The sequence below is a fragment of the Peromyscus californicus genome, unplaced genomic scaffold, assembly GCF_007827085.1.
Source record: "Peromyscus californicus insignis strain IS unplaced genomic scaffold, ASM782708v3 Scaffold_13__1_contigs__length_99412109, whole genome shotgun sequence".
NCBI classification, from domain to species: Eukaryota; Metazoa; Chordata; class Mammalia; order Rodentia; family Cricetidae; genus Peromyscus; species Peromyscus californicus.
In genome coordinates, this window is record NW_026294424.1 from 88,309,817 (window position 1) to 88,336,534 (window position 26,718).

Consider the following 26,718-nt stretch of genomic DNA (forward strand, 5'->3'; position numbering starts at 1 on the left):
ATGGCTAATACAAGACCACTGAATTCCACTATACGCTTGGGGTAGGAAGATGCCATGAAAAACTAAAACTACCAGAAAGTCCAATTTAGCCACAGGCCGGTCATCACTGATACTATATCATCACACAGAACACAGAAATTTTTGAATAATAGTCTTACTCCTAAAGTTATATAATATAGCCCTTTCAATCTATTTAAAATAGAAAACTGGTACTGCTTGATTTTATTTGCATGACCAGACATGATGTTCAGTAACTTCTGAATATACTGAACATTGACACTTTCACAAAGACCAAGTATTCATAACAATTACAAAAATACAAAAACCATTCTCTTTGATTCCGTGGAGGAAAATATAATCTTCATTGTGTGAACACTAATTTTGACTTGAGATTATAGCTTTTGTTTGTGGTGATACTGTATTCCCCAAAATATTGTGCACCCTAATAAACTTATCTGGGGTCAGAGAACAGGACAGCCACTAGATATAGAGGCCAGAAAATGATGGCGCACGTGCCTTTAATCCTAGCATTCCAGAGGCAGAGATCCGGCTGGATCTCTGTGAGTTCAAGGCCACACTGGAAACAGCTAAGCATGGTGACTTGTGCCTTTAAACCCAGGAAGTAATGGCAGGAAGCAGAAAGGTATTTAAGGTGTGAGGATGAGGAACTATAGCCTGGTTAAGCTTTTAGGCTTTTGAGAAGCAATTCAGCTGAGATCCATTTGGATAAGGACTCAGAGGCTTCCAGTCTGAGGAAACAGGATCAGCTGAGGAATTGGCAAGGTGAGGTAGCTGTGGCTTGTTCTGCTTCTCTGATCTTCCATCGTTCATCCGAATACATGGCTTCAGGTTTGTTTGTTTTTTATTAATAAGACCTTCTAACAATTCGTGTTATATTTGGTGTTTAATATTTTTATGCTCTGTGTAAAAGATCAACGTTAAGTAATTCCATCAGTTGGATCAGCATTCTGATTTTTTTTCTTATAATCTTTAATCTGCAGCAAATAATTGCATTCCTTGCTACCAATGTAGAGAACATCTCAACTTTTTGCAATTATTTGCTACATATTAAAGATTACAAGAAAAAAATCAGAAATACTAAGTTACTAATTAAAATTATTTTTGCATTGATGAGTCAAATAAAAGCCTGTCTTCTGAACTAAAAATTTCTTATTTTAACCAGTTATCATCATGGTTTACAGTCACAAAAAAATAATAGTGAGTGTAGGATTAACTGAAATGGGGAATAAATTAAAGTACAAATTAATGAAGATGTATCCTTAGTCAGATTACCATGAGCCACTTGCTTTTATCTCTAATATTTATTAAGTTTTATAGCAAATATTTAAAATCTTACTTTGGAACTCTGTGTGTGTGCATGAGTGTGTACGTTCAGTATAAGTTCAAAATACTGGGTGTGGCTCTGGTTATCTGCAGATTTTAACAATAATTCTCAAACTCATCTATACTATTTTAGATTGCATTTAATCAATATTCATAAACAAGATAAAGTAAACATTAATACCTTCAACCTACTGACATTACAATTTTGGTATTAATTTATAATTTAACGTTCACTTTGTGCCATGTGGGAGGTACTGAGGTCGTGCTCACAGACAAGCACTTTGGGAAATAGGAATGTTAAACACACAGGGAAGTTTCTTCAAAGGAAGGGATGCATAACCTGATATCCTTCCAGGAGCTTGAGAGCTGACCTGCTTAATAGCCTGGTATCCTTCTGCACTGCTTGTGTGGCTAAGACCACACCAGATTCTCCCCCAAGAGCCTTATTGTGAGCTTGTTAATCTATAGAACATATCTTTATGGAGGGGGTCACATCTACTTTACAAAGAGTGTCAACGGAGTCAGTCACATCTTAAGATTTATTGTGCACATAGGAATGAATCAATTATCACCAGGGAAGTTTTCACCAAATTGTGCTCTGCTTAAATACGCTTAATATAGACTACTCAAAGTCAGACGCCCGAAGTTTGAACCAGCATGAGCTACTTAGTCTTGTTGAACAGAACTGCCTTCTTGCCTCTAGTGGAACATTATTCTGCTGGCCATGGTGGCTGTAGAGACCCATGCAGTACAGTAAAAAATATTCATAATAAATTTAACAATCAGCCTGGCTTGGTGGGTGCACACTTGCAATCTCAGCATTGGAAGGTAAAGGCAGGAGGACCAGGAGTTCAAAGCCAGCCTCAGCTACTTAGTAAATTTGAGGTCGCCCTGGGCTACATGATACCTTGTCTTCAAAAGACAAAATAAATAAACAAAACTACCAATGTGTGATTGTCATTTTATAGCGATTTGTTGCATTGTTTTTTGTTTTGACTTGGTTTTGTTGTTTGTTTTTAATCCATGAAGAAAGGCTTTTGTTAGGAGTGAGGACAAGAGAGAGAGGAGAGGGGGATAGGGAGAGAGAGAGAGGGAGGGAGGGAGACAGAGAGAAGAGAAGAGAAAAGATCCTCCTCAGAGCAGAGCAGTTGCTCAGCATCCCTGTTGAGCTGTTTTTGATGGAGTACTTACTCTCCAGCTTTGTTGAGGACAGGTGCAGGACAAAGTATGGAACTGTGCTGAACAAGGACTGGCTTTTCACCTAAAAAATAAAATGTCATTTAATTAATAAAGAGTTGTATATCTCTAACACAGTCTCATTTGAAAAAAAAAAAGCCAAGCACTCCACAATAAGAATTCAGGGCCCTCTGCATAAAAGAGACAGTTGTGTAGCTCGATCTGCTTAAGGGGCCCCCTGGCAGTAGGATCAGGATCTATCCCTGGTGCATAAGCTGGCTTTTTGGAGCCCACTCCCTATGGTGGGACACCTTACACGTCCTTGAAGTGGGGAGGGGCTTGAACCTGCCTCTACAGAATGTACCAGGCTCTGCAGACTCCCCATGGGAGGCCTTCCCTTCTTGTAGGAGGGGATGGGTGGATGAGTTGAGGGAGAAAGGCTGGAGGGGTGTGAAAAGGGAAGAGGGGGGGTCTGCGATTGGTATGTAAAATGAATAAAAATTTTCTTAATTATAAAAATTTTTTCAAAAGAATTCAGTGGGGAATATGAGAAAGAAAGGTCAACAGTATTTTTTTTAAGTCTAACTAAGGAGGCAAAATAAAGAAGATGGAAAAATGAAAAGTTATAAAACCTTGATACAAAGATATGGTAAATCATAAGTTGGGACTTTTTAGCTAAGTTAACAGTATACATTGTAGATACAACTTTTTCTCTAGAATGTTTCAAGCATCTCAGACTTTCAAGGATAAATTAGATATTGTTTCTGAGAAAGAGAATTTAGAATGGATGAAAAATGGAAGACTAGTGCCTAAGTGGACAAGCTAGCTACATCTCTACACCATACAAGCACATCCTAACAAGCTGGGTGCTTAAACCCCCTTAGAGCTTTAACAGTCTGTGTGAAAATTCATCTAGCAATGGAACTACTGAGAAAATTTCCATAAGCAAATGGATCATCTCAGAATATGAGGAATGAAAATACAATTCCACCTCCATAAATTTGAGAGTTGACTTCAATAAAATGAATCTTATCGATGTGTATATCATAATCAACCCAAATATGCAGTCAAAAGGAGTCATGTAAGTCTAGCACTTACATACAAATAACTACTGAATAGAAATAAAGTGAGCCTTCCCTGCTCAATTGTGTAATGTATTATGAATTTGATACAAATATTATTTTGCCAAAGCAAATGGTGTTCCTGATACAGAGAAGAGAAGTAGTGACCACATTTACCATGCTGAGATTCTCACCACTCTCATTCGACAAGCGCACAAGTGGCTGAGTGTGGCCAAACCTATGCTGATCAGAGAGTTCAGTACCATCAGAGAAACAACAAAGTTACAGCTGAATTCCTCTAAAAACAGTTACACCAGAGTTCATACATTTTAAAGGCCAAAATACCCACTGATTGAAAAAAAAAACAACAATGTTTTACTAGCAGACCAACATACTCAGGAAACCAAGACCTACTGGTGTGATGATCCAACTCACTTCTAGTGAACTCTAAAGTCCTAAATGGCCAACAGCACAAAAAAACAAACCAGACAATAATAAAAGTAATTTAAGAAATTGAAAAGTTATTGGACATGAAGTATAGAGAATGGCTGACCAAAACAATAATGATAAGGCAACAGGTAGTGAAATCGTGTGATACAGTTTTAAAATTACATTTTAAGTCAAGAGTAGCAAAATGTAAGTCTGGACAGAGGACAATTTGATCACATGACTGATGCTGTTAGTCCAAAACCCAGGTGCAGGTATTTCAACTTTCAGCTGTGCCTGTCATTAGCTGTTTCACTACAGGAGGAAGGTCATTCTACTCACCACAAACCATCTTCTGAATATGGAGGTTACTTAGGACAGAGTCTACGTGTTTAGTAAGTAATGATCAAATGTTGCCACTACTAAATAATTATTACCATTTGTATTATTATGGAGGCTTCATTTCTTCTCTGATAAAAAACTACAGCATGGCAGATTATAATGAAAAGAAGGAAGGGAGGGAGGGAAGGAAGGAAGGAAGGAAGGAAGGAAGGAAGGAAGGAAGGAAGGGAGAAAGAGAGAAAGAAAAGAAAATATCCCAGGCTGCAGCAATGGCTCAAAGATTAAGAGCCATTACTGCTTTTCCAGAGGACCTGGGTTTGGACTCCAGCACTCATATGGCAGCTCACAACCACCTATCACTCCAGTTTTAGAGAATCCATTGTTTTCTGGCCTCTGAAGGCATCAAGCTCTCACTAGGCACAAAATATGTGCAGGCAAAGCACTCATACGCATAAAAGAAAAACAAACATTTTTTAAAGAAGAAAAAATACTCAAGGTTGTGTGCAGTAAGGACATTGATGTGACACTGGCATTCCTGGAGACTTACTCTTTGAGTATGTGCTGTTCACAGTGAATGTACAGAGGACACTGCCATCATGGCTGTTAGATGTGACGGCTCTTCCACTCAGAACAACTTGAAATTCCTCTAGAGATAAAAAAGAAAGACAAGCACTGTAACCAGTGTTTTACTAAAAACAACCCAAGTATTGAGAGATTTGGAATACATTTCTTCCTTCTATCCATTTAACCAATAACCATGAAGATGCAACTCCAGCCAAGATTGCTTTCTGTAGATTGTCTGGGTGGGTATAGTGGAGGCAACACTTACTGTCACATAGAGCTGTCATGTGGTTTTTACTCAAGTATTTGCTAATAGTAACCCAGGTATTAGAATTAAAATATAGCAATAATTACCTGGCTCATCGCAATTCCCAGAATTCTATTTTTACATCTTTTTCAAAAAAAGAATATTCTCTTTTTTTTTCCCACTCTCAGGCATAAAGTTCAGGTAGTAAATAAAGAAAATGTGTCAACCTGTTTCATCTTCTGTTGCATACAAGCTTAAAATCCAACAGAGGTTCTGTCATTTGGATTCCTGACAGCTGTGACCATGACTAGAGGAAGTTGATTTACTGTCTCCCTGTCTACAATGTAAGGATAGGCACTAAATGTTAGAGAATGAAAGAATATACCAGAAGAAAAGTTGACAGACAAAATCTCTTGATAGGCTGAGAACACTTGATGCTTGACTACAAGACAGTATGTTTACCATCCCAACGGTGATGGATTATCGTCACAAAGACACACTGAAGCAAAAGAAACGCTAGAGAGCTGATCTGACCAAATTACAATTTAGAAATTGGCAGCTCCAAGGCAAGGGTAGCTTGAGAGCTCCACCAAAAAATTCAGCAGTTTTTTTTTTCTAGAAAGAACATAGAAATAATGCAAGTATACACACATGTGTATACACAGACACACACACACACACACACACACACACACACACACACACACACGCCCACACATTCACATCTATCTCATGGGAAAGTTCCTACCTTAATACTCTAAATATATTGGTTGCTTTTGACTGGTTCAGCTGAAGTTCTGTTTTTTGTTGTTGTTGTTGTTTGGTTGGTTGGTTTGGTTTGGTTTGGTTGTTATTTTTCAGTACATGCATTTATAAAAATATAGCTTGGGTTTTGTTGAAGTTCACAGATCAAGCAAGGGCCACTTGTGATGTCTAAATGGACTTTTATGCCCAGATTTCTTTCATTTTAACTCACATTAATACCCTCCATCCTCTCAAACTTCTCCCTCCCTAACATCATCCCCCCAACTGCTCATCAGCACCAAAACAAAACCTACCGGCCACTCTGCATTCACAGAAAGGAGACTTACTTGTAAGTTCTAATGATGTACAGGTAAAACCTAAAATGTAATTCAGTGAGAGCATGGGCCCTGCTGTCAGATGGGTAAGGATCTAAAGGACATTGACTAGTCTGTCTGTGCCTCAGTTTCTCCATCTGCAAACTGAGGATTATAAAACTTCCAAGTAGCGTTGCCACGGTGAGTAGGTAAAACTGTCTATTTAAAGGACACGGTCAGCAAGGTGCATGAAGATGGAGTCTAACAAAGAAGAGCTGTTGTTTTAATGCAGCTTCGGCCGATTTGTCTTTGTTTTCTCTAAGAAATTAATGATCGCTACCTTGAGAAAAGATCCTGCTGCTCTGGAATGTCCTTGTGTACTCTTCCTGCTCAGCATCTCCATGACCATTAGGGAGCCAGAAGATGCAGAGAACAAGAGCCTGTGCAGTACTGTGATGCTCTGTGGTAAATACAGGGTATATTCTCCTCCTTCTCCTCCAAGACTCAACATTTTTCCTTATCTAAGTAAAGTTGTGCTAAAATGAACTCTAGGTCAAACTTGAAGAAGAAAATAGGCCAGGGAGAAGCAGCCTGTCTGAGCCGGGACGTCTGGGAGGTGGGGACCTGAGCCTGCTTTGAGCAGCAGCTGATGAGGCCACCTGCTTCCTTCCTGCACGCTGCCCCTAAGTCACTTCCTCATGTGCCTGGAGCAAGCAAATATGATGATATGGCCAGGTCCTCAGAGCACACAGCTCTGTGCCTTCTGATCAATACCTGACCACCCAACCAGACAAAAGATTCTATATTTTATTTTATTTGCCATGGAAAAGGTCTCCAACATGAACTAAATATACAGAGCATTCTAAAAGCCTGTCACACAATATGCTCATTATTTAAAATAACATTCGAATCTTAAAAATTTGAATTTAAAATAGAAATATTTCAAGGAATTATTTAAAAATTCTTACACAAAAAAAGATGCCAAAAAAGTTAATTTTGCTATTCTCCTTCCAACATGAGTTTCAAATCATATATTTTAGCTATGGGGAGAAAAAAAACAATTTCTTACATGGTATTTTTAAATTCTAAACACTTACCCCCAACACAGACACTGGAAGGACTCAATTCCAGAATTTCAGTACATGATTGAGCTAGTATCTGAAAAAAGAAAAAAAATAAGGCTAAGCTATAAGACTAATTGTAAACATGCAAATTCTATGTGTGCTAACAAACTTGAGGCCACCTCCCTATTTCAAAAGATGTCGGAAAAAATTCACTTCACCATTACACACAGAGCTATGAAAGTCTTTGGAGACACTTGTGCTATCTGAGGGTATAACCTAACATTGTACATTGTAAAATCCAGATCAACAGAGAAAAGATGCACACCGCCTCAAAGCCGGGTGGCCTTGGGAATGAATAGCTGAAGTTTCTAATATCAAAACCAATGCTAGCCTTTCCATGTCTGGCAAAAATAAGAGAGCAAATCAAACTTCCTACTTAATACTGCTGTGTGTTATGGTTTTTGTTTTGAAGTTTAAAGTTTACCAATATATAACAGCTTCTTTACTGGCCAATGTGTTCTTAGTCTATTTCCCAAGCTTAATTCCCAAAGGTGCAAAACATCACACTTGCAGAAGGTAGACTCCTTGTGAAAACCAAACATTATTCTCAAAAACACTGTCTGTGTTCCAGCAGGCACAACACCCTGGAGCTGAACAGTTCCACTCAACGTGCTCCGAGTCCCAGAAACCACCTCACAAGGCACGTGGTTACAAGTGAAAAACCATGATGAGGAAAGCTGTGCCTGATGGTCGCCACAACTCTGTCTCTATTTTCAGAACTCCTCTGCACAGCGATATCAAAGTCAGACAAAGTCCAGATGGCCTGGGAGCAGCCTTCCTCTGCTGGTGGAAGTTGAGGACAGATGAAGTGCAGTGGTTTCCACAGCCCCTGCCTGTAACTAGACAGGACGGAAGTCCTAGGTCAAAAAGCACAAACACTTCCTGTGCTTCTCACTTATGGTGGAAACACTCAGCATCTGAAACCACCTGTAAAATCACGGACCTCTGTCCACGGAATGTGCATCTGAACAGGAGGCATCATTTGAACTCTGGAAAGGTTTTTCCAAATGAATACAACTTTCCACATACCAAGCAGAGTGAGCCTCCAGTGACTAGGAAACAAATCTAGTAAGATCTTACTTTTGAAAACCAAAAAACTTGTAGATAACAAAACTCAGGGCCCATGGTAAAAGCTAATATAGCCTCATGAAGGGGTGGGATTTCAAAAAAAGTCAACGTGTTTAAACATTCTCACAGCATTTGGGTAACAAGACTCTAAAGAAAACAGGACAGAAAAGTTTTGTGGGTTAAGACTAAACTAAGAACTTTCCAACTAATGAAAACAGGCATGATTGATTTAGTTTAGGCTAATGGAAGAAAGTTTTTTAAAAAGAGTGAGTCACAAAGTCGGCATCACCGTGTGACATAATCCAGTTGAATTTGCTCAGTATTACCTCCCTTCTTCCAAATTTGAACCTTATGTTGAGAGTGGAACTTCATCTATAAGAAGATACTTTTTGGAAAATTACAATAGATTACATTGCAGACCCTACTTCATGCTGAGCAGACTGTTTTATACATGCAAAACAACCACTAACTGCATACGTTTAAAAAAAATGAACGAGACCAACCATCAAAGAAACAGTGGCATTAGGGCACAGATACGTCAATCTGTGGTTGGTAAGAAAAAGCAACTAGCCCTCCTACTATGAATTATGAATTTTAGAAACACAGGATGATGTAATTTGAAACAAGGTTCACCAAACTCACTTCCAAATGAAAAATAGTCAGAGAAGAGGGTGGGTGGACGAGAATGACAAGAGAGCTGATACAGTTTTAGAAATAAAAATGACTTGTAAATTTGCCTTCTTCATCTAGAATTTACCATATCCTATACTAAGAAGGCAACAACTAGATAAATTAATTAATTTTTTAATTTGAATTTAAATTTAATAATTTGATGTTGGAACATAGATAGTTTACATGTAACACTTTAAACAATATTTACCATTGAAGCACAATAGTTCATGAAATCTTCTCTACAAGTAATGATACCAAATGAGAAGCTCAATAAGTGAAAATGGAGATCTTCCAGATAAGAGAGTCAACTAGAAGTTGTCTCTGCATGAACTAATGAAGAATCAGAATTAAAAAAAAAAATACTAGCTCTACTCCAAAGAAAGAAAGAGAACAAGAGAGCCAGAAACTTAAAAGACTATGGATAGGCTATCTAAAGAGTATAGATGACCCGCACAGGTGCTTCATGGAGGATGCCAAGTATAACACACTGTGAGCACAAGGATGCCTCCTGGGGAGGGAGGGATGGAGGAAAGCAGAAAGTTTCTCAGAAGGGTAAGGCCTATGGCCCTGGTGAAAAGGGGCTTGGATTATTACCTCTAGCATAGCCCCCCCCCCAAGCATGTGCAGGCCTAAAAATAAGACGGTTTTGGTGAAACAGCAATTCCTTGGGCTGGTGGATCAACAGTGGTACAGAATCCCACTTTCACTCTGTGTGACTCAGAGGGAAGGTGCTGGGCCAGGCAACATCATAAGAGAGAAATTACTGTTTGAAATAAAACTATCCTTGGAGACTAAGAAAGGAGATCAGTCATGGGACAGGGAATTGGAATTTGATCTGCAACCATCCCAGGGTAAGAATAGCCCTTGGACACCACAAGAAAACACACAAGATCTACTAACCCGGGCTCATATACGGGCTCACAGAGACTGAACCAATAACCAGGAAGTCTACATGGAACTGACCTAGGCCTTCTGCATATACGTGACAGTTGTGCAGCCTGGTGTTCTTGTGGGACTCCTACTAGTAGGAGCCATGGTGGGGGGAAGGGTGCCTCTCACTCTTTTGATGGCTTTTGGGACCATAGTCCTCACACTGGGTCACCTTGACCAGCCTTAATACATGAGGAGGGGCTTAGTCTTACTGCAACTTGATATACCATGATTTTTTTTTTTATATCCATGGGAGACCTGCCATTTCCTAGACAGAAATGGAATGAGTAGATTGCGGGGGTGGGGGTGGGGGAACGACAGAGGGCAGGGCAGGGAGGGACTGGGAGGAGAGGAGAGAAGGGAAACAGGAGCTGAAACGTAAAATAGATAGATAGGCAGGCAGACAGACAGACAGATAGATAGATAGAAAAATGAATGAATGAATGAAGGAATGAATGAATGAATGAATGAATGAATGAATGAATGAATGAATGAACAACAACAAAAAAGAATAGCCCTTGGAAGCAGCTGTAGAGAAAATCGAGGACTAAAAGCCCCAAAGCCAAAAACAGGACATGGCAAGAGGCTGGGCTTAGGAAGTGGAGTACATTAGAAGAGGTAGATGTCCTTCTTAATTGCCTAGAGCAGTTTTCATCAACTATGAATAACCCTGAATTTGGGTAACTTGGAGCTTAGAAGCTCAGTGAACATATATACCACTGAAACCAATTTATCTGTTATTCCTTGCCATAAAACCTAAAATCCTGAAGATCCCATGGTCTACTAACACTACAGCTGCATTTCAGGAGGTGGATAAAATATTTAGGAGATCCTCCTACCTGTACAGATCTCAGTGTGTAGTTTTTCCCATTCCCAGTGAATTTGGGAGACACCTACAGCTAAAACATTAACTACCCTAGGGAACGGTATGAACTGGAGAGTCCAGAAGAGTGAGAGATTCTATGCAGAACAGACTGACTGCAAAGCTGAATGTGAGCAGCACAGACCCTGTTATGCAAAGAGGGGAAACTATAAAAATGAAATTTGAGACCCTAAGAGTATGGTACTCAATAGGAATATCCCCAAATAAAACTGAAAGATGTGCACAAACCCCACCACAGAAACACAATAAATATGAAAAGGCAAGGCGTCATGAGTCCTTCAACACACCGTATTTTTCAACCACTGACTTAAAGACACTGGAACAATCCTCAAAATCATTCCACAAATAGAGAAAGCAAAGCACCAAATTCATTCTTCAAAAATCAGTATTGCTCTGATACCAACTAGATAAGGACATAAAACACAAACACACATACACATGCACAGAAAGAGAAAGACAGAGAGACAGAGATCTGTAGACCCATTTCTCTAGTGAACAAAGACAAAATTCTTACAAATCATACTCTTGTGAACATATTAAGAATCACACATATGAGGCTGGAGAGATGGCTCAGTGGTTATGAGTACTTGCTGTTCTAATGGAAGACCCATATTCCCAGCACCTACATGTTGGCCCACAATCGTTTATAACACCACTTCCAGTGAATAGGATGCCCTCTTGTTTACCTCTGCTGACACCAGACATGCACATTACACACACATATGTGCAGCATGCATTCATATACATTAAATGACAGTAAATAATTCTTTGTAAGGAAAATTATAAAAAGACATCACACATGTATTATGACCAAGTAGGTCTTACTCCGGGCAAGGAATGAAAGGTTGGTTCAACATACTAATGCAACACACAGGGACTTAGAAGACAAAAATTACATCATTGTCTCAACAGGTATAGAAAGGCCTTTGACAAAGTTCAACATCCTTCCTGATAAAAGCCCTTAAAAACAGGAATAAAAAGAATATACTAGTATACTAAAGATTATATATAATAATTTTGCAGACAACATAATACTAAATGGGGAAAAACTGAAAACATTTCCCTGACATCAGGAATGAGACAAGAGTGTCCACTCTCACTGTTCTCATTCAATATAGTACTTGAAGCCTTAACTTGAGCAAAAATGTAAGAGAAAGAAATTAAAATGAATAAAAACAGGAGAGGAAGAAGTGAAGGTATTTCTATTTGCAGATGACATAGTTCCAAAGATAGAAGAGCCTAATGACTTTCCCAGAAAACAATGAGAAATTATAAACACTTTCAGAAAAGTCTCAGGCCATAAAATGACCATACACCACTCAGTAGCCTTTCTATATGCCAATAGAGGCATTCCCAAGAACCAAACAAGGAAAGCACAACGTTCACAATAGCTTCAGGCACTTACCCAAAGGGGTGTTAGAAATGTTAAGACCATGATGGAGGAAATTGAAGTGGTGACTAAAAGACACTTTCCAGGCCTCCCATGTTCAAGGATGGGAAGAAGACATTGGAAAAATGGTTATCTAGCCAAGAGCAATCTGCAGATTAAATATAAACCCCATCCAAATCCCAATAAAATTCTTCACAGGACTAGAGAAATTAATTCCAAAATTCCGATGGAAGCACAACATCCCTGATGATCCAAAACAATGCTTAATGGAGAACATAATACTGGAGGTATCACAGTATTCTAGCCAACATTCCTCTATACTACAGAGCCATAGGAACTAAAATAGCATCGTAGTGGCATTAAAAAAAGGCACATAGACAAACATCCCAGAATAGAGGACAGAGAAGTCCCGCAGAGATGTAGTCCTCTAACTTTGGACAAAGATATTAAAAATACATTTTGAAAAATGGCAGACTCTTCAACAAACGATGCTGGAAAGCAGAAGATCTATCTTATCATCTATTTTATATAGGAATGTGACTCAGTCCATATCTCTCACACTGTACAAGCATCAATTCAAAGTCAATCAGAGACTTTAATTTAATACCTGGATCCTGGAAATTGCTAGAAGAAACACCAATAAAGAACTTTAAGACATAGGCATAGGCAAGGAATTTCTTAAAAAATAATCTAACAGCCCAGAAAATAGCTCTAAGAATTGGTAAATGGGATTCTAAAAAATTAAAAAGCTCCTGCACAGCCAAGGAAACCATCACCAGAATGAGAAAAATCTTCATAAACTACACAGCTCACATGGGATTGATATCCAGGCTATATAAAGATTTTAAAATTTGAGCACCAATAAAACCAAGTCATTCAATCAATGTATGGGCAGTGGATGGGATAAACAGTTCTCAAAAGTAAAACAAGAAGTGGCCAATGAACGTGAAAATCACTCAACATCCTTAGCCATCAGGGAAACGTAAATTAAAAGCAGTTTAAGTTCCGTCTCACTCCAGTTAGAATGATTGACATCTAGCACATAACGAACAGACAATAGTGAGGATGCAAAGAAAGGGCCATGACCTGCTGTTCGGCTGTGTTCCTTCACTCTTGCAGACAAGGGCATCTGCTGTTGCTGTCACTGCCGCTGCTGTTCTATTCCCTCACGGACATCAGACCCCAGCTTCTTTGGGCTCTGTGGCACACATAGCATACATACACACACGTTTGCACACATACACATGAGAGTGAACACACAAACACACACATAAACACACGTTAAATTCTTTTCTTAAGAAAACAAACTAAAAATAGAATGACCACATGAACCAGCCATACCACCCCTGGGTGTATACATGAAGGACTCTAAGTCAACATACACGTGTCCATGTTTGTTTGTTTACTATCCACAATAGCTAAGACATGGAACTATCTAGACATACATCAGCAGGTTAGGGAGTAAAGGAAATGTGATACATACATGCCCAGGGGAACTTCATTCAGCCATAATTAAATGAATAAGGGCTGAAGAGATGGTTCAGCGGTTGTAAGTACATACTGCTCCTGCAGAGGATGTGAGTTCAGTTCCCAGCACCCATGCCAGGCAGCTCACAACTGCCTGTAACTCCATCTCTGGAGGCAGGGGGAGGGGAGCTTCAATGCATCTGGCCTCCACGAACACCTGCACTCTCATGCCCACTTCCACATACATAGTTAAAAATAAATACTTTTTAAAAAAAGGTAAACCTCAAAAGGAAAAAGAGAAAGAATGATATTTGCAGGAAGGTATACAGAGCTGGAGATAGTGTATGTGTGTGGTGTGTGTGTGTGTGTGTGTGTGTGTGTGTGTGTGTGTAGTGTGTATGTGTGTGTGGTGTGGGTGTGTGTGTGTATGTGTGTGTGTGTGTGTGTGTGTGTGTGGTGTGTATGTGTGTGTGTGTGTGTGTGTGTAGTGTGTATGTGTGTGGTGTGTATGTTATGTGTGTGGTGTGTATGTGTGTGGTGTGTGTGTGTGTGTGTGTGTGTGTGTGTGTGTGTGTGTGTGTGTGGTGTGTATGTGTGTATATGTGTATGTGTGTGTGGTGTGGTGTATGTGTGTGTGGTGTGGTGTGGTATGTGTGTGGTGTGTGAGGGGGTGTGGTATGTGTGATGTGTGTGTGTTGTGTGGGGGGGTGTGTGTTTGTGTGAATGTGTGTGTGGGTATGGTGTGTATGTGATGTAGGGGGAGTGTGGTGTGTGTGTGTGCACCAAGTGTCCTGCTGAGGGCTGGTCTTTGTTCTTTCTCTTCATTTCTTTCCTTCTTCCTTTTGTGAACCACACAGTCTCTAAGGTCCTTTTCACTGACATCTGCTCCCGTGGGATACAGGTTGAGTGGAAGAGGAGGATGTGAAATTCCAGGAGGCAGAGCTCATGAAGGAGTCACTACTGAGGCACACAGCACCATCTGTAAATCTTGTGCTTATAAGCTTGTGCAGAATTACAAAGGAAAACAGACAAATAAGATTTTGTAAAAACTCTGTGTTCCAAACTGTTAATCAAGTGGCCATGTTTAAATGTCTTTGTTGAAACTCCTTCCTGTTTAAGACTTGTGTGAGTGCCTCCTGTATAATGTGTATAACAATTCAAAAAATGGTTTTCTAGTAACATAAAAAAATTCAAACTCCAAATATGTCATCTTTTCTGACTTATAGGGTGTAATAAAATTTCTGATGGATTTCTGGGCACTTTAATCCTCGCACTTGGAAGGCAGAGGCAGACAGATCCCTGAGTTCAAGGCCAGCCTGGTCTACAACAGCTAGGGCTACACAAAGAAACCCTGTCTCAAAACAAAAAAAAAAAAAAAAAAACACAAAAATACAAATAAATAAATAGGAAATGGCTGCTGAACTAATTACAGTGTCCCTTACAAACATTGCTCATTTTCTGTTGCCTATCACCAGTACAGTTCAGAAACCAGAATTCTCTGAGGAGATGGTGAAATTGCAAACACTGATTTTGTGGAATTTCTCTGTTTGACGAGGGCAAAGGGAAGAATCGGATAAGGCTGTCTCGTCTCCACTCTGGGTTAGCACCAAGGCTGGGTGGAGAGGCAGCTGTGGCAGCTGCCTGCTGGCCTCCTTGAGGGCACAGATGTTTGGCCTGAGATGAAAGCAGATGTCACGACTGCCCCTTTTCCGCAGCCCAACTTGAACGCGGTATCAAAATGGTGTTTCACCCTGGGTGCTGCAGGCACGTTCCAAATTCATTTGGATTAAACCCCCTCTGCAGTCTCGTGCAGTGCCAGGCTGCAGACTTTCACTAGAGACCGGGCTCTTCACTAGCTAACAAGGGGCAGACATGCCCTCTGCAAGCAAGAACTGGCACAGAACTGGAGAATGGGAAGCTGTGGTGGTATTGTGTTCCCCAAAACATTGTGTACCCTAATAAACTTATCTGGGGTCAGAGAACAGAACAGCCACTGGATACTTAGGATAGGCAGTGGTAGCACACACCTTTAATCCTAACATTCCAGAGGCAGAAATCCACGTGTTCAAGGATACAGCCAAGCATGGTGACTCACGCCTTTAATCCCAGGGAGTGGTGGTGGAAAGCAGAAAGGTATATAAGGCGTGAGGACCAGAAACTAGAAGCTTTTAGCTGGTTAAGCTTCAGGCTTTCGAGCAGCACTTCAGCTGAGAGCCATTGGGATGAGGGCACAGAGGCTTCCAGTCTGAGGAAACAAGACCAGCTGAGAAGTTGGCCAGGTGAGGTTAGCTGTAGCTTGTTCTGTCTCTCTGATCTTCCAGTGTTCACCCCAATACCTGGCTCAGGTTTGATTTTATTAATAAGACCTTCTAAGATTCCTGCTACAGGAAGCAGCTCTAAGTCAGAAGCCAGCTATTCCAGAGATTCCTCTGTCTATGACGAGTGCATTGTGTTGGCTGCATTTGACACTCACGTGTTTATAGTTGCTGATTAGTAACCAAACATAATGACACTGTGGTCAAGGAACCATCACTTGCAGAAAATAAAAAAAATAGATTTTATGATATATTTAAAAGCATGTCTCACGTATGTGGAGTTTTCTATATTTTTCTTGAGATCATATAACGTCCTGAACGAGTCTATATATTAGAGGTGAGTTGTAATATCCAGTAGGACACACATAAAGTAAAAGCTGTATCATGAACTGAAAACTATGTATGATATAGTTAATGGGTTTGTTTGTTTTCTGGAATTTGGGACAATATAGGGCCGTTTAGTGAAAAGTTATACTTGGGATACTCCCATGAAAAAATTTAACCTGGAATAAATTAATGGAGCAAGGAAGTCAAAATATTATTTACAACCTATGGCATCTTCAAAGCTTATGACAACAGTACAAGGCATAGCTCAGAGCATTATGATTTGAATATCAAATGTCCAGTTTGGAAAAAAACAAAATCACAAACTTTCAACAACCAATATAAGCCAAGACAGATTTAAAAGTACATATATTATTTCTAAATAGCCTATTCCATAAAAGATGTAAATAATTTTAAATGAATAGGATTACCATATCTTTAAACTGCAACCTAATACAAAAAGTGTATGGAACATTATGCTACAAATATCACTTGCTCAATTTAATTAAATTTGACTGAAAAACAAATACAGGGCTGAGCATGTAGTTCAAGGACTTTTCCAATAAAAAGCACAGACAAATGAATACAGAGCTTCCTGGATTGCTTTCTACTGCTATGATTTAAAAAAAAAAAAGAAAGAAAGAAAGAAAGAAAGAAAGAAAGAAAGAAAGAAAGAAAGAAAGAAAGAAAGAAAGAAAGAAAGAAAGAAAGAAAGAAAAAACTGACCAAAAGTAACTCGAAGAGGAAAAGGTTTGTTTCATCTTAGGACTTACAGTCCATCATGAAAGGAAATCAGGGCAGGAACCTGGATGTGGTGTTGTTCGAATCTTAGATGGTCTTTAAAAAAAAAAAAAAAACACAGCAGAGCAGGTCACAGCCATCATCTATTACCTCACCAACTCCACGAATCCTCTGACTGAAATCCTTTGAGTCCTCACCCAAATGGGTATCAGCTGACTGATTGAGTTCCTGTCTCCTCACACCTTACATATCTTTCTCCACCCAGCCATCACTCTCTGGGATTAAAGAAATGTGTGCTTCCCAGTACTGGGACTAAATGTGTATGCCACACCACTGCCAGGCTCTGTTTCCAGTGTGGTCTTGAACTCACAGAGATCCAGATGGATCTCTGCCTTCTGAGTGATAGGATTAAGGGTGTGTACCACCACTGTCTGGCCTCTATGTCTAATCTAGTGGCTGGTTCTGTCCTCTGATCCTCAGGCAAGCTTTATTAGGGTACACAATATATCACCACAATGTGGGAACAGAACCAGAGACCTTGGAGGAATGCTATTTTCTGGCTTCCTTTTCACAGTTCTCCCAACTTGCTTTTATAGAACTCAGGCCCACCTGCCCAGGAGTGGCATCACCCACAATGGGCTGGGCCCTTCCACATCTATCGTTAGTCAATAAAATGTCCCACAGACTTTCAATAGGCCAGTCTGATGGAGGCAGTTCTCATTTAAGGTCCCTCTTCCCAGATGACTCTACTTTGTGCCAAGCTGACATATAACTAGCCAGGACAGAGTTTAATGTTGGGCTACTTGAATTAATCAAATCGTTCTAAGTCAGACACAATAAACATTTCTTTGTATGGATTCAAATTTTTAAGCGGTTGTACACATGAGGCAGGGGGCCGAACACAAAATAATAAAAAAAAAACAATAAAAAGCAAAAATAAAATAACAGCATTAAAAACATAAATTTAGTCTAATACTATATTTCAAAGAGAGTTTTTAATGTAGGATGTATAAAAGAGAAAAGCCTATTTGCATAGTTTTCTATGGGGGTGTTTTGGGGGTATAGTTTTGTTTTGTCGTTTGTGTGTTTTGAAACAGGGTCTCTTGTAGCCCAAGTTAGGCTATGGACCCAAGAATGACCTTGAACTCCTGAGTGTTCTAGACCAACCCCCAAGTGCTGGGAATACAAGTATGTACCACCAAACCCAGCTTTCTGAGTTTATTTTTGTAATAACATGGGTAGAGGGTACACATACACACGGGTACCCTCAGAGGCCAGAAGAGGGAGGGCATCAGATGTCCTGGAGATGGAGTTACTGGCCACAGTGAGCTGCCAAATATGGATGCCAGGAACCAAATCCTAGTCCTCTGAAAGAGCAGCCAGCATGCTTAACCATCTTAGCGAAGCCATTTTTCCATGCCTACATTTTTAAATATCCCTTCCAATTGATCAGGCTTTTCCTCTAAAATAGATTGTTTCCTTAGATTTAAGTTCACGTTACCTACCTTCTCCAACATGTTGACACTTCTATTAAACACCCTAAATAATTATCTAGCTGATTGGGGTAGAACTCACTGACAGAATTGACCACTATTCTAGCCGTGTCCTTGACACAGAAGGACATGGCTTATGTCAGTGGCACACAGCATGCCAGCAAGTAAGAGTAAGGGTTTTTTAAAAGCAAGCGTTTTAATCTTCTGACTCACTGAGTAGATGGAAGGGTTAGGATTGGCTCCCAAATACAGAAGGTTCAAACTTGAAATCTCCCAAGGGGAAAAAAAAAAACACTGAATGGTGGTAGTTTTAAAGTCCCCAGAAAGTGAGACTTTGGTAGCAAGCAATCTGTGTGCACAGAGCAAGCAGCCACTCAACTGGAACAAGGTCACTCACACTCTTTCCTTTTCCCCTGGTGCCTGTTAGGATCCAGATATGGAATTGATGTTTTCTTTATAGTTGCCAAGTATCTGTACCAAATGTATTTTCTCGAAGAGGTAGTGTTTCAATTAAAAGCAATGTTATTTACAAGCCCGTGCTTTGAATGATTTAGAGATGCTTGACCCTTGAGAATACCCATTACTTGGGACAATGTACAACGTTCTGACTTGTTTGTCAACATGGACTCTCCCTTCTCTAGCAAGTCACCCAGTAATAAAAGCCTAAGTGACAAATTCTAATTTTTACCTGGGGAATTTAGGCCAGAATCACTGTCTTTTACTGTTCACAACCGAAAATGAGGCACTCCCAGAGCTCTGATTCTATTGTGTTGGGAGAGTGGGGACCAGAGCCTGGAGCCCCAAGGTTAGCACTGAAGAAGCCAGTTGTCCATGAGCCTGGAAGGCCTTTCTCACCTGGACTTCATGGAAGGAACAGAGTGTGTGTGAGAAAAGAACCCAACCTGGTGCTGTGTAAATGGCCTGTAAACTGTCATGGCCCTGCAGACCCAACACTTTGGGGGACTTTTTCCCTCCACTCACTAATCCACTCCTAATCTGGCACGAATTTTCTTTCTTGATGAACTGTCTCTATTTCTACTCCTAAGCATGTTCCCTAGTAGACTTCTTTGCCCTGGGACATAAGGACATTGATACTTCAGCAGGTGATCTGGGACAGTTACTAGATCTTCCCACTTCCCCAAGGCACAGGAAACTGAAAACAGAGTGGTACATAGACATGCCCTTCATTTTCCTTTCTGTGGGTAAACATAAAAACTCAGAATCCTCACCAAAGCCTACCATGATGAATCAATAGGCTTTCAAAAAACTGTGCTTTGAAATCACGGGATAAACTAACAGTAACCAGATGATTCATTTCAAAACCCAAAGAAACTGATTTGTAGCCCATTTTTCACAGTGATGCATTATTTCTTAGTACCCAGAGTTGCCCATTTTCATGTTTTATTCACTGAAAGTTGTGAATAAATAAAGTTGCCTGGGGGTCAGAGCTAATAGCAAGCCATAGCAGAGCTGGGCATTCATGGCACATGCCTTTAATCCCAGCACTTCGTAGGCAGAGCTAGGTAGATCTCTGTGTGTTCAAGGATACAGCCAGCATTGGAGACACATGCCTTTAATCTCAATACCATCGAAGACCTGGAAGGCTGTACAACCGACAGTGACGAGGCAGTCATGTGGTTGGTTTTACAACCAATGAGAAGGCAGAACAGAAAGTCTATATAAAGACAAACAGACAAGAAGTAGGTCTCTCTTTCGGAGAGGTCTCTTGGCTCAAGAGGCTAGCTGCAGCAGACGGGTAAGGCTCTTAGCTCTGATCTCTTGGCTTTCTTCTTTGCATTGGTTCTGTGTTTCTTATTAAAAAGATGGTTGGTTACATCTACAGAAAGTATTATCTATATTTGCTCCGTCTGATTTTACACAAATACAGACTGGCAAATAAAACGTTTTTCTATGAGACAATGATGGAAGGGTCATGTAATTAGTTCTATCTGCTTCTCAAGTAAGTATGCCTTAGAAACAATGAAGTTTGGCAGGTCTGGGAGCACGTCCATCCTTGGTACCAGAACACAGGCAAGTGTTGAACTGAGTACTCAGTAAACAGGGAAGTGCTGAACTGAGTACTCAGTAAGAATGTCTTTTAAAAGTTAGGAAGAAGCTATGGATGCATAGCAATGGTAGAGCATTGGCTATAATGCTTGAGAGGGCTAGGTTTTCAAAATCCCCAGTCTCACAACACACACTCATATGCATGCACATACAGACACACACACACATGCACACAGACACATATACACATGCACATACACACAGACACACATCATGCATGCACACATGCACACAAATGCATACATACACACAGGGACACACCAACACATACATACATACACACACTCACACACACACACACACACACACACACACACACACATGAAAAAATAATGTGTTTTGCAACCTTTTACAAGCCCTACATTCTACCACTCCTCTATGCAGGAGAGCATAAAAATATAAAGCCACAGACAATATTCACCAATCTAGATCCAGCTATTACTCAGGAAGTTTCCTTGTCTGGAATACCCAGTTTTACAGATCAATATTTTCTCACACTTAACACTAGTAGTAAATAAATTCTTATCATCTGTAATCTGAATAGTTTCAATGAAATACAGCATGAACAACAGGGTGGAATCAAAGTTACGTGGACTCAAAGTTAACTTTTAATGCTCAAATGCTGCATAACTATCCAGATTAACAAGGAGTTCATTTCTCTGTAAGTTCTACACTAACTGGGATTCTTTAGGGTTTATGCTGCACCTAGATTCCTTAGAGAAAGTTGTTCTTAGCGCTAGGAAAGGGAACGGGCATGCATTGGCGGAGACTGGGAAATGGAAGTAATGGACACAAGTAGTAAGATTTAGACTGCTAAGTGTTTGTATACTCAAGCATACTTAGGGCACTGTATTTTATTTGTCTTGCTTTATTAATTTATCATTTCTGAAAGAAAGAAAAAGCAATCCCCCATTTCAAATTGTCTGTTAATTCCATCACAGCCATGTGTATAGCTGTTCATCCTGAAGTGATTTCTCCTTTTTTATTGACTGATACAGTATCCTAATTACAAGATTATAACTTGAAGTCTAAAATGGTCTTTTAATAAAAAAAAAAAAAACCCAGAGCCAGATATTGTGGTAAATGCTGAAAGATCAGAGAGACAAAGGAACAAGTCACAGCTACCACCTCTTACCTCACCAACTCCTCAGCCTGAAAAGGTCTCTAGTGTGATTCCCAAGTACTGGAATTAAAGGTGTGTGCCACCACTGCTTGGCTCTGTTTCTCTCCTAGACTGAGTCAATCTCATATAATGCAGGGTGGCTTTGAACTCACAGAGACCCAGATGGATCTCTGCCTCTGGAGTGCTAGGATTGAAGGTGTGTGCCACCACCACCTGGCATCTATGTTTAATTTAGTGACTTGTTCTGTTCTCTGATCTTCAGGCAAATTTTATTAGGGTGCACAATATATCACCACACAAGATTATTTTGTACTTTTCTTAATAGCTTGAGTATAATAAAAGCTAAGAAACCTTTGTAACCTTAGATAAGAGGAAAAAAAGGAGCCTGTGTTCTAATCCTTGGTGATCATGTTGTAGTATCTAAGCAGCACCCTGAAAACTGATTCCAGGTTTGAATAAATCTTGTCAGTTTGGTTTCTTTTCTCAAGACTAAATCTTTATAGTCACTCAAGCTCTGCGCTTTTCATCAACCATGATTTTACAAATACAGGTTTCCCCAGCTAAGATGGTCACTGAAGTCACTGTGGTGTTCAGCTTTTAGGCTCCAGTTTCTCTTCTTACCAAGAGAGAACCGAGTTTGCAGTATTTCCCCTTTCTATTATAACATAGTTCTATACCCACTCAGATTTTTTTCAAACAAAACAACAATGAACATGACTAGAAACAAGTTAACACCAGATGCCAATGTTTATATTCCCAACACTATGGATGAAGTGACTTTTTAAATCTACATTGTACAGTTCCTCCTAGAAAGCATCTATTGCAATGTTACTTGAATACGCACTGCCTGGGATTATTCGCTTCTTCTTTATGCACCTGTACTTTATGTTAGCTCTTTTTCCAAACACATTCTCATTAGCCACAGTCACCCTGACTATAAGTGTTCTTAAGTTTCTGATCACAGTTATTCTACGAAGCCAGCTTCATGATGGATTCATCTCTTTCTGTTTAATCTTCTCCAAGATACTCTTATTAAAAACAAAACTTGTATAAATAATTCCAAGTAGTGAAACATCCATGGTCCTACTTTGAAAAATAAAAGCAAGGGAGTTTCCACAGAGCAATTTTATTTTTGCTCTTTCTAGACTGTTCATCAATCTGTGGGTTTGTTTTATTTTTATCTTTTCTTCCACAGCATTGTGTAATGAATCACTGACCTTGAACCACGGGATGCTCACAAGTTGGGTCTGACTTTTAGTAGTTCAAATACAATTTCATTTCAAATATAAATCTTGCAATCATTTTCTCAGGAAACCAAAAACAATTTTAATGACTACAATTTTTTAAAAATAATCTCAAGTTTAGAAAAACAGAAATTGTTTGTGCTTGTAGTCAGTGTGGTGGGGGAAATAACAAAGGGAGATGTAATGACTCAATTTTTAAAATTTCCAACCTTAACATTTAATTTGTCTTCCAATTTTCTAAGGGACATTCCTCCTCTGGTTTTTTTTTTTTTTTCTCTCTCAAAATCAATTGGATTCCCCTCTCTGCTGAGCTCTTCTGTTTGTCCAGGAAACTTCCGCCCACTGTGTATGAGAAGTTTTCACTCTGCCTTCAGCTAGTTATCCGTCTTAGGAGCCAAAGGCTGCTGTTACCTTTGACTTCCTTTTTTGTTCCTTAGTCCTATGATCCAGAGATCTCTCAGGTTTTGGTAACTTTTAATCACCCCAATTCACCGTTTTATTACCCGTCTATCACAAACAACATGACTACAGCACTAATAACACCCTATGCGTAGGAGTCCGCGCAGCATGACGTAAGAATTGTATCCCTATTGCTCACCCTGTTCTTGACTTCATTCTGACCAGGAGCGAGAACCTGCTGGATGCTTCCCTGGTTAGGTCCTTGAGTTAGTTTTATGCTTAACAAGCTAAAATACTCTGCCTTAAGAAACTATGATTCTTTGAGTATAGTCTTTCCTTTTGAAACCTGGATCTAAGTAGCACTGGAAAAGAATGCTCCCTCAAAAGAAATTGTGGCTTTTTTTGTGAGTGTGGGGTCCTGAAATTTTACATAACTTTTGACCTAGCAAATACAGATCTCATTACCCAGTTTGGGACTGAGTCTTGATCCCATGACCTGAAGATTTGGAAGTAATGTCTGGCCAAACCCTTGACATTGATTATCATACCATCTAGAAATCCTTTTTATGACCTGCTTGCTGAATTCAATTTATATAGTTATGTGAATCCAATCCCCGTACAGTTATGTCCTATTATCCCTAGGACTTTGTCACACACATTGCTGAACATCTTTCCTAATGGATTGCCTCACAGATGGATCAATTGCTGCATCTTATATGGCTATTGAGCTCTGCTTTCCTAGTTCCCCACCAGGTGTTTTCAAGTCCAACATCTCTGCCCTGGAACACTCTTAACCATCTAACGAAATACAACTCATCACTTCCATTCCCTCAGGTGAAATTTAAAATTCAAGAGAATTACATTACAGGATATATTCCAAGTCACATGGCTCCATAGCAGCAGGTTGGAAGTCATGCCTGTCCTCCTACTGTCAGCCTCAGACTGTCTCCACCCCTTTTCCCTCTTTCACAAGGACAACTGTAAGAGATTGTGAACACACGACTCCATTCTATACATTGCCTTACCCATTACTGTTTGTTGTTTTCTCTAAATCTTCATGACCATCATACAAATACCAGGCTCTAAATTAACCTTCCATTTCATGTATGAGATGAAACTCATCCGAGTATGCCTAAATCTTCATGATCTTAGTCAATGGTACCAGTCAACATTTACTCTTTAAATCACTGAGCCCAGGCCATTCTAGTCAAGTGTGCTTTGTTAATAATTAGCCCCACTCCAATGGTGAGAGTCCCATTCAAATCCCACCATAAAAAGCCTTCTATAGCATCGCATACCCAAACCAAGCCTGTCTTCACGTCAGTTTATATCCAATCCACGTTAGCATTTGATACCAAGTGTGATTTTAGTTTCTTTGGAATCCCCTGGAGTGACTACAACTCCCCTCTTCTCATTTCTCTGAAAGACTGAAATGTTCTTTCTTATTTATTCCATCTGCTTAGCTTTATTTAAGTACACACCACAGTACAATTTCAGTCATCGGTGTGATAAAGCATAACTCACTCTGAAAGACATTCTATATCTATTATAAATAACAAATACATGTTTCAAACAAGACAGTAGCGTGTAACTATAAAATACAATTCAAGTTTAAGAATAAACAAGGGTCTTATATATTCTTGGGGACTGAGTAACCTCTGTCCTAAAAAAAGAGATGGCCTGGTTGAATTGCATCTTATTTCTACAAAGAGGTGCAACCCCCAAGCTGGCATCTCATGGATGAACACGTCGGGCATTACTAAGACCAGACTGCTGTTGGTCTCCAGCTTCCACCTGCAGACCCTGCAAGGTTTCCCAAGGGGGTGTTCCTTGAGGTGACAGAGTAGCTGGAGCTGAACTGTGCTAATAACAGGGTGCCCATCTGCACCTTCCAGACGAAATGCAAGTGGTTTTTCAATGTGACTCAGTGTCTAATTTCCTGCTGATTCTTCTGACATAACTTATTCAAGCTAACATCCACCAAGAGCTTCAGTGCAGACAGGCTGCAAAGTACTTAAATCACATCCTAAAGTTTCCCTGAAGGGAAAAACCACTGTACTTCTATCCCCCAATCATAGTTTTGGAAAGCTAGGCTGTCACCTAGAAGATTCTGAGTTAAGCTTCAGATGCATAGAACAACAGCAACACAAAATCAGAGAACTAATCCAGAGAGGTCTTTACATGCACATCCCTAAGCACAATAAAAATCTATCAAAAATACACACCACTGACCAGTTTACGGGGAGTCAATTATTCCTCCCTCCCCTTGAATTTTAAATTTTACATTATATTGTTATTTACCCTGAACTTAGCCATAAAACTTAACCATTTTTCACGTGGCAATTTTTCCCTAAAAATCAAAACTAAATAATCTACTAAAATCCTGCAATGATTTAATCTCCATTTTATTCTGCATTTACATTTGGGATGTCCACTAGATGTGACTGAACCAACTTATATGTCTTCTCTAAAAACTCCATTAGTTCTTGTAAAAGTAAAGCCAATAAATCCCACCCTGCCTGTCTCAGGAACATGATCTTTAAAGAGAAATTTAAAATGCCGGAACCAAATGGTGGCAGTGAGATACTTTTCCCTTTTATAAATGCCTAAAGATTAAAGGAAAAGATTTTGCTTAGAGATATATACTCACTTGCAGTTTAGGGTGATGTTTACCAAATATCATAAATACTTAATAGCAACTGTTCCTAGTGCTTCTAGCAAAAGGCAGTAAAATGAAACATAAACCTCCCCAGCAAGAGCCAGGAACTCGACTCCAAATTTCAATCCTCGCCTTCCCCGCCAGACCCCGCTCAGGAGAGCCCGAGTCTAACAGTCACCAGGGAAGACGCTGCTGAATCCCAAACAGAAATATTATGTGCTCCAGGGAAACTATTAATCATTTAAATGGGAAGAACAACTGCCATCAAACCTTCAGCCGCTGGATCAAGTTGCCTGACTAATCCACAAGCAGGCGTGGAGGAAGCAGTCATCCCGCATTCCAATCAAATTTTTTATTTTACATTTCTCCTATAAAGCCTGGAGAAACTCTCAAGGTATAAGGTGGTTAACTCCACGCTGAAAGGGTGGAGATGTCGGAGACAGTTTGTGAAAATCTTAAACTAGAAATCACCAGCCCAGGATTGCAGAGCACACATGGAAAACAGTGTCAAGTCTCATGGACAAAGACATCTGGGTCTTTAGAATTACCTCATATTGGCAGCAACAAACAAAGCTTCTTTTGCGCTACACACTGCCCACCTGCT

General features: G+C 39.8%; 1 protein-coding gene across 2 annotated transcripts in view; it reads right to left on the bottom strand.

The window, feature by feature from the left end:
- Positions 1 to 26,718, bottom strand: part of Antxr2 (ANTXR cell adhesion molecule 2) — a 131,117-nt gene that overhangs the window by 81,058 nt on the left and 23,341 nt on the right. For both annotated transcript variants that reach the window (XM_052735426.1, XM_052735427.1), the window contains exons 8-10: positions 7,313 to 7,373; positions 4,897 to 4,995; positions 2,536 to 2,605 (exon numbers count right to left, since the gene is read on the bottom strand). In XM_052735426.1, coding sequence (XP_052591386.1) covers positions 2,536 to 2,605; positions 4,897 to 4,995; positions 7,313 to 7,373 — 230 coding nt within the window. The remainder of the gene's footprint in view (positions 1 to 2,535; positions 2,606 to 4,896; positions 4,996 to 7,312; positions 7,374 to 26,718) is intronic.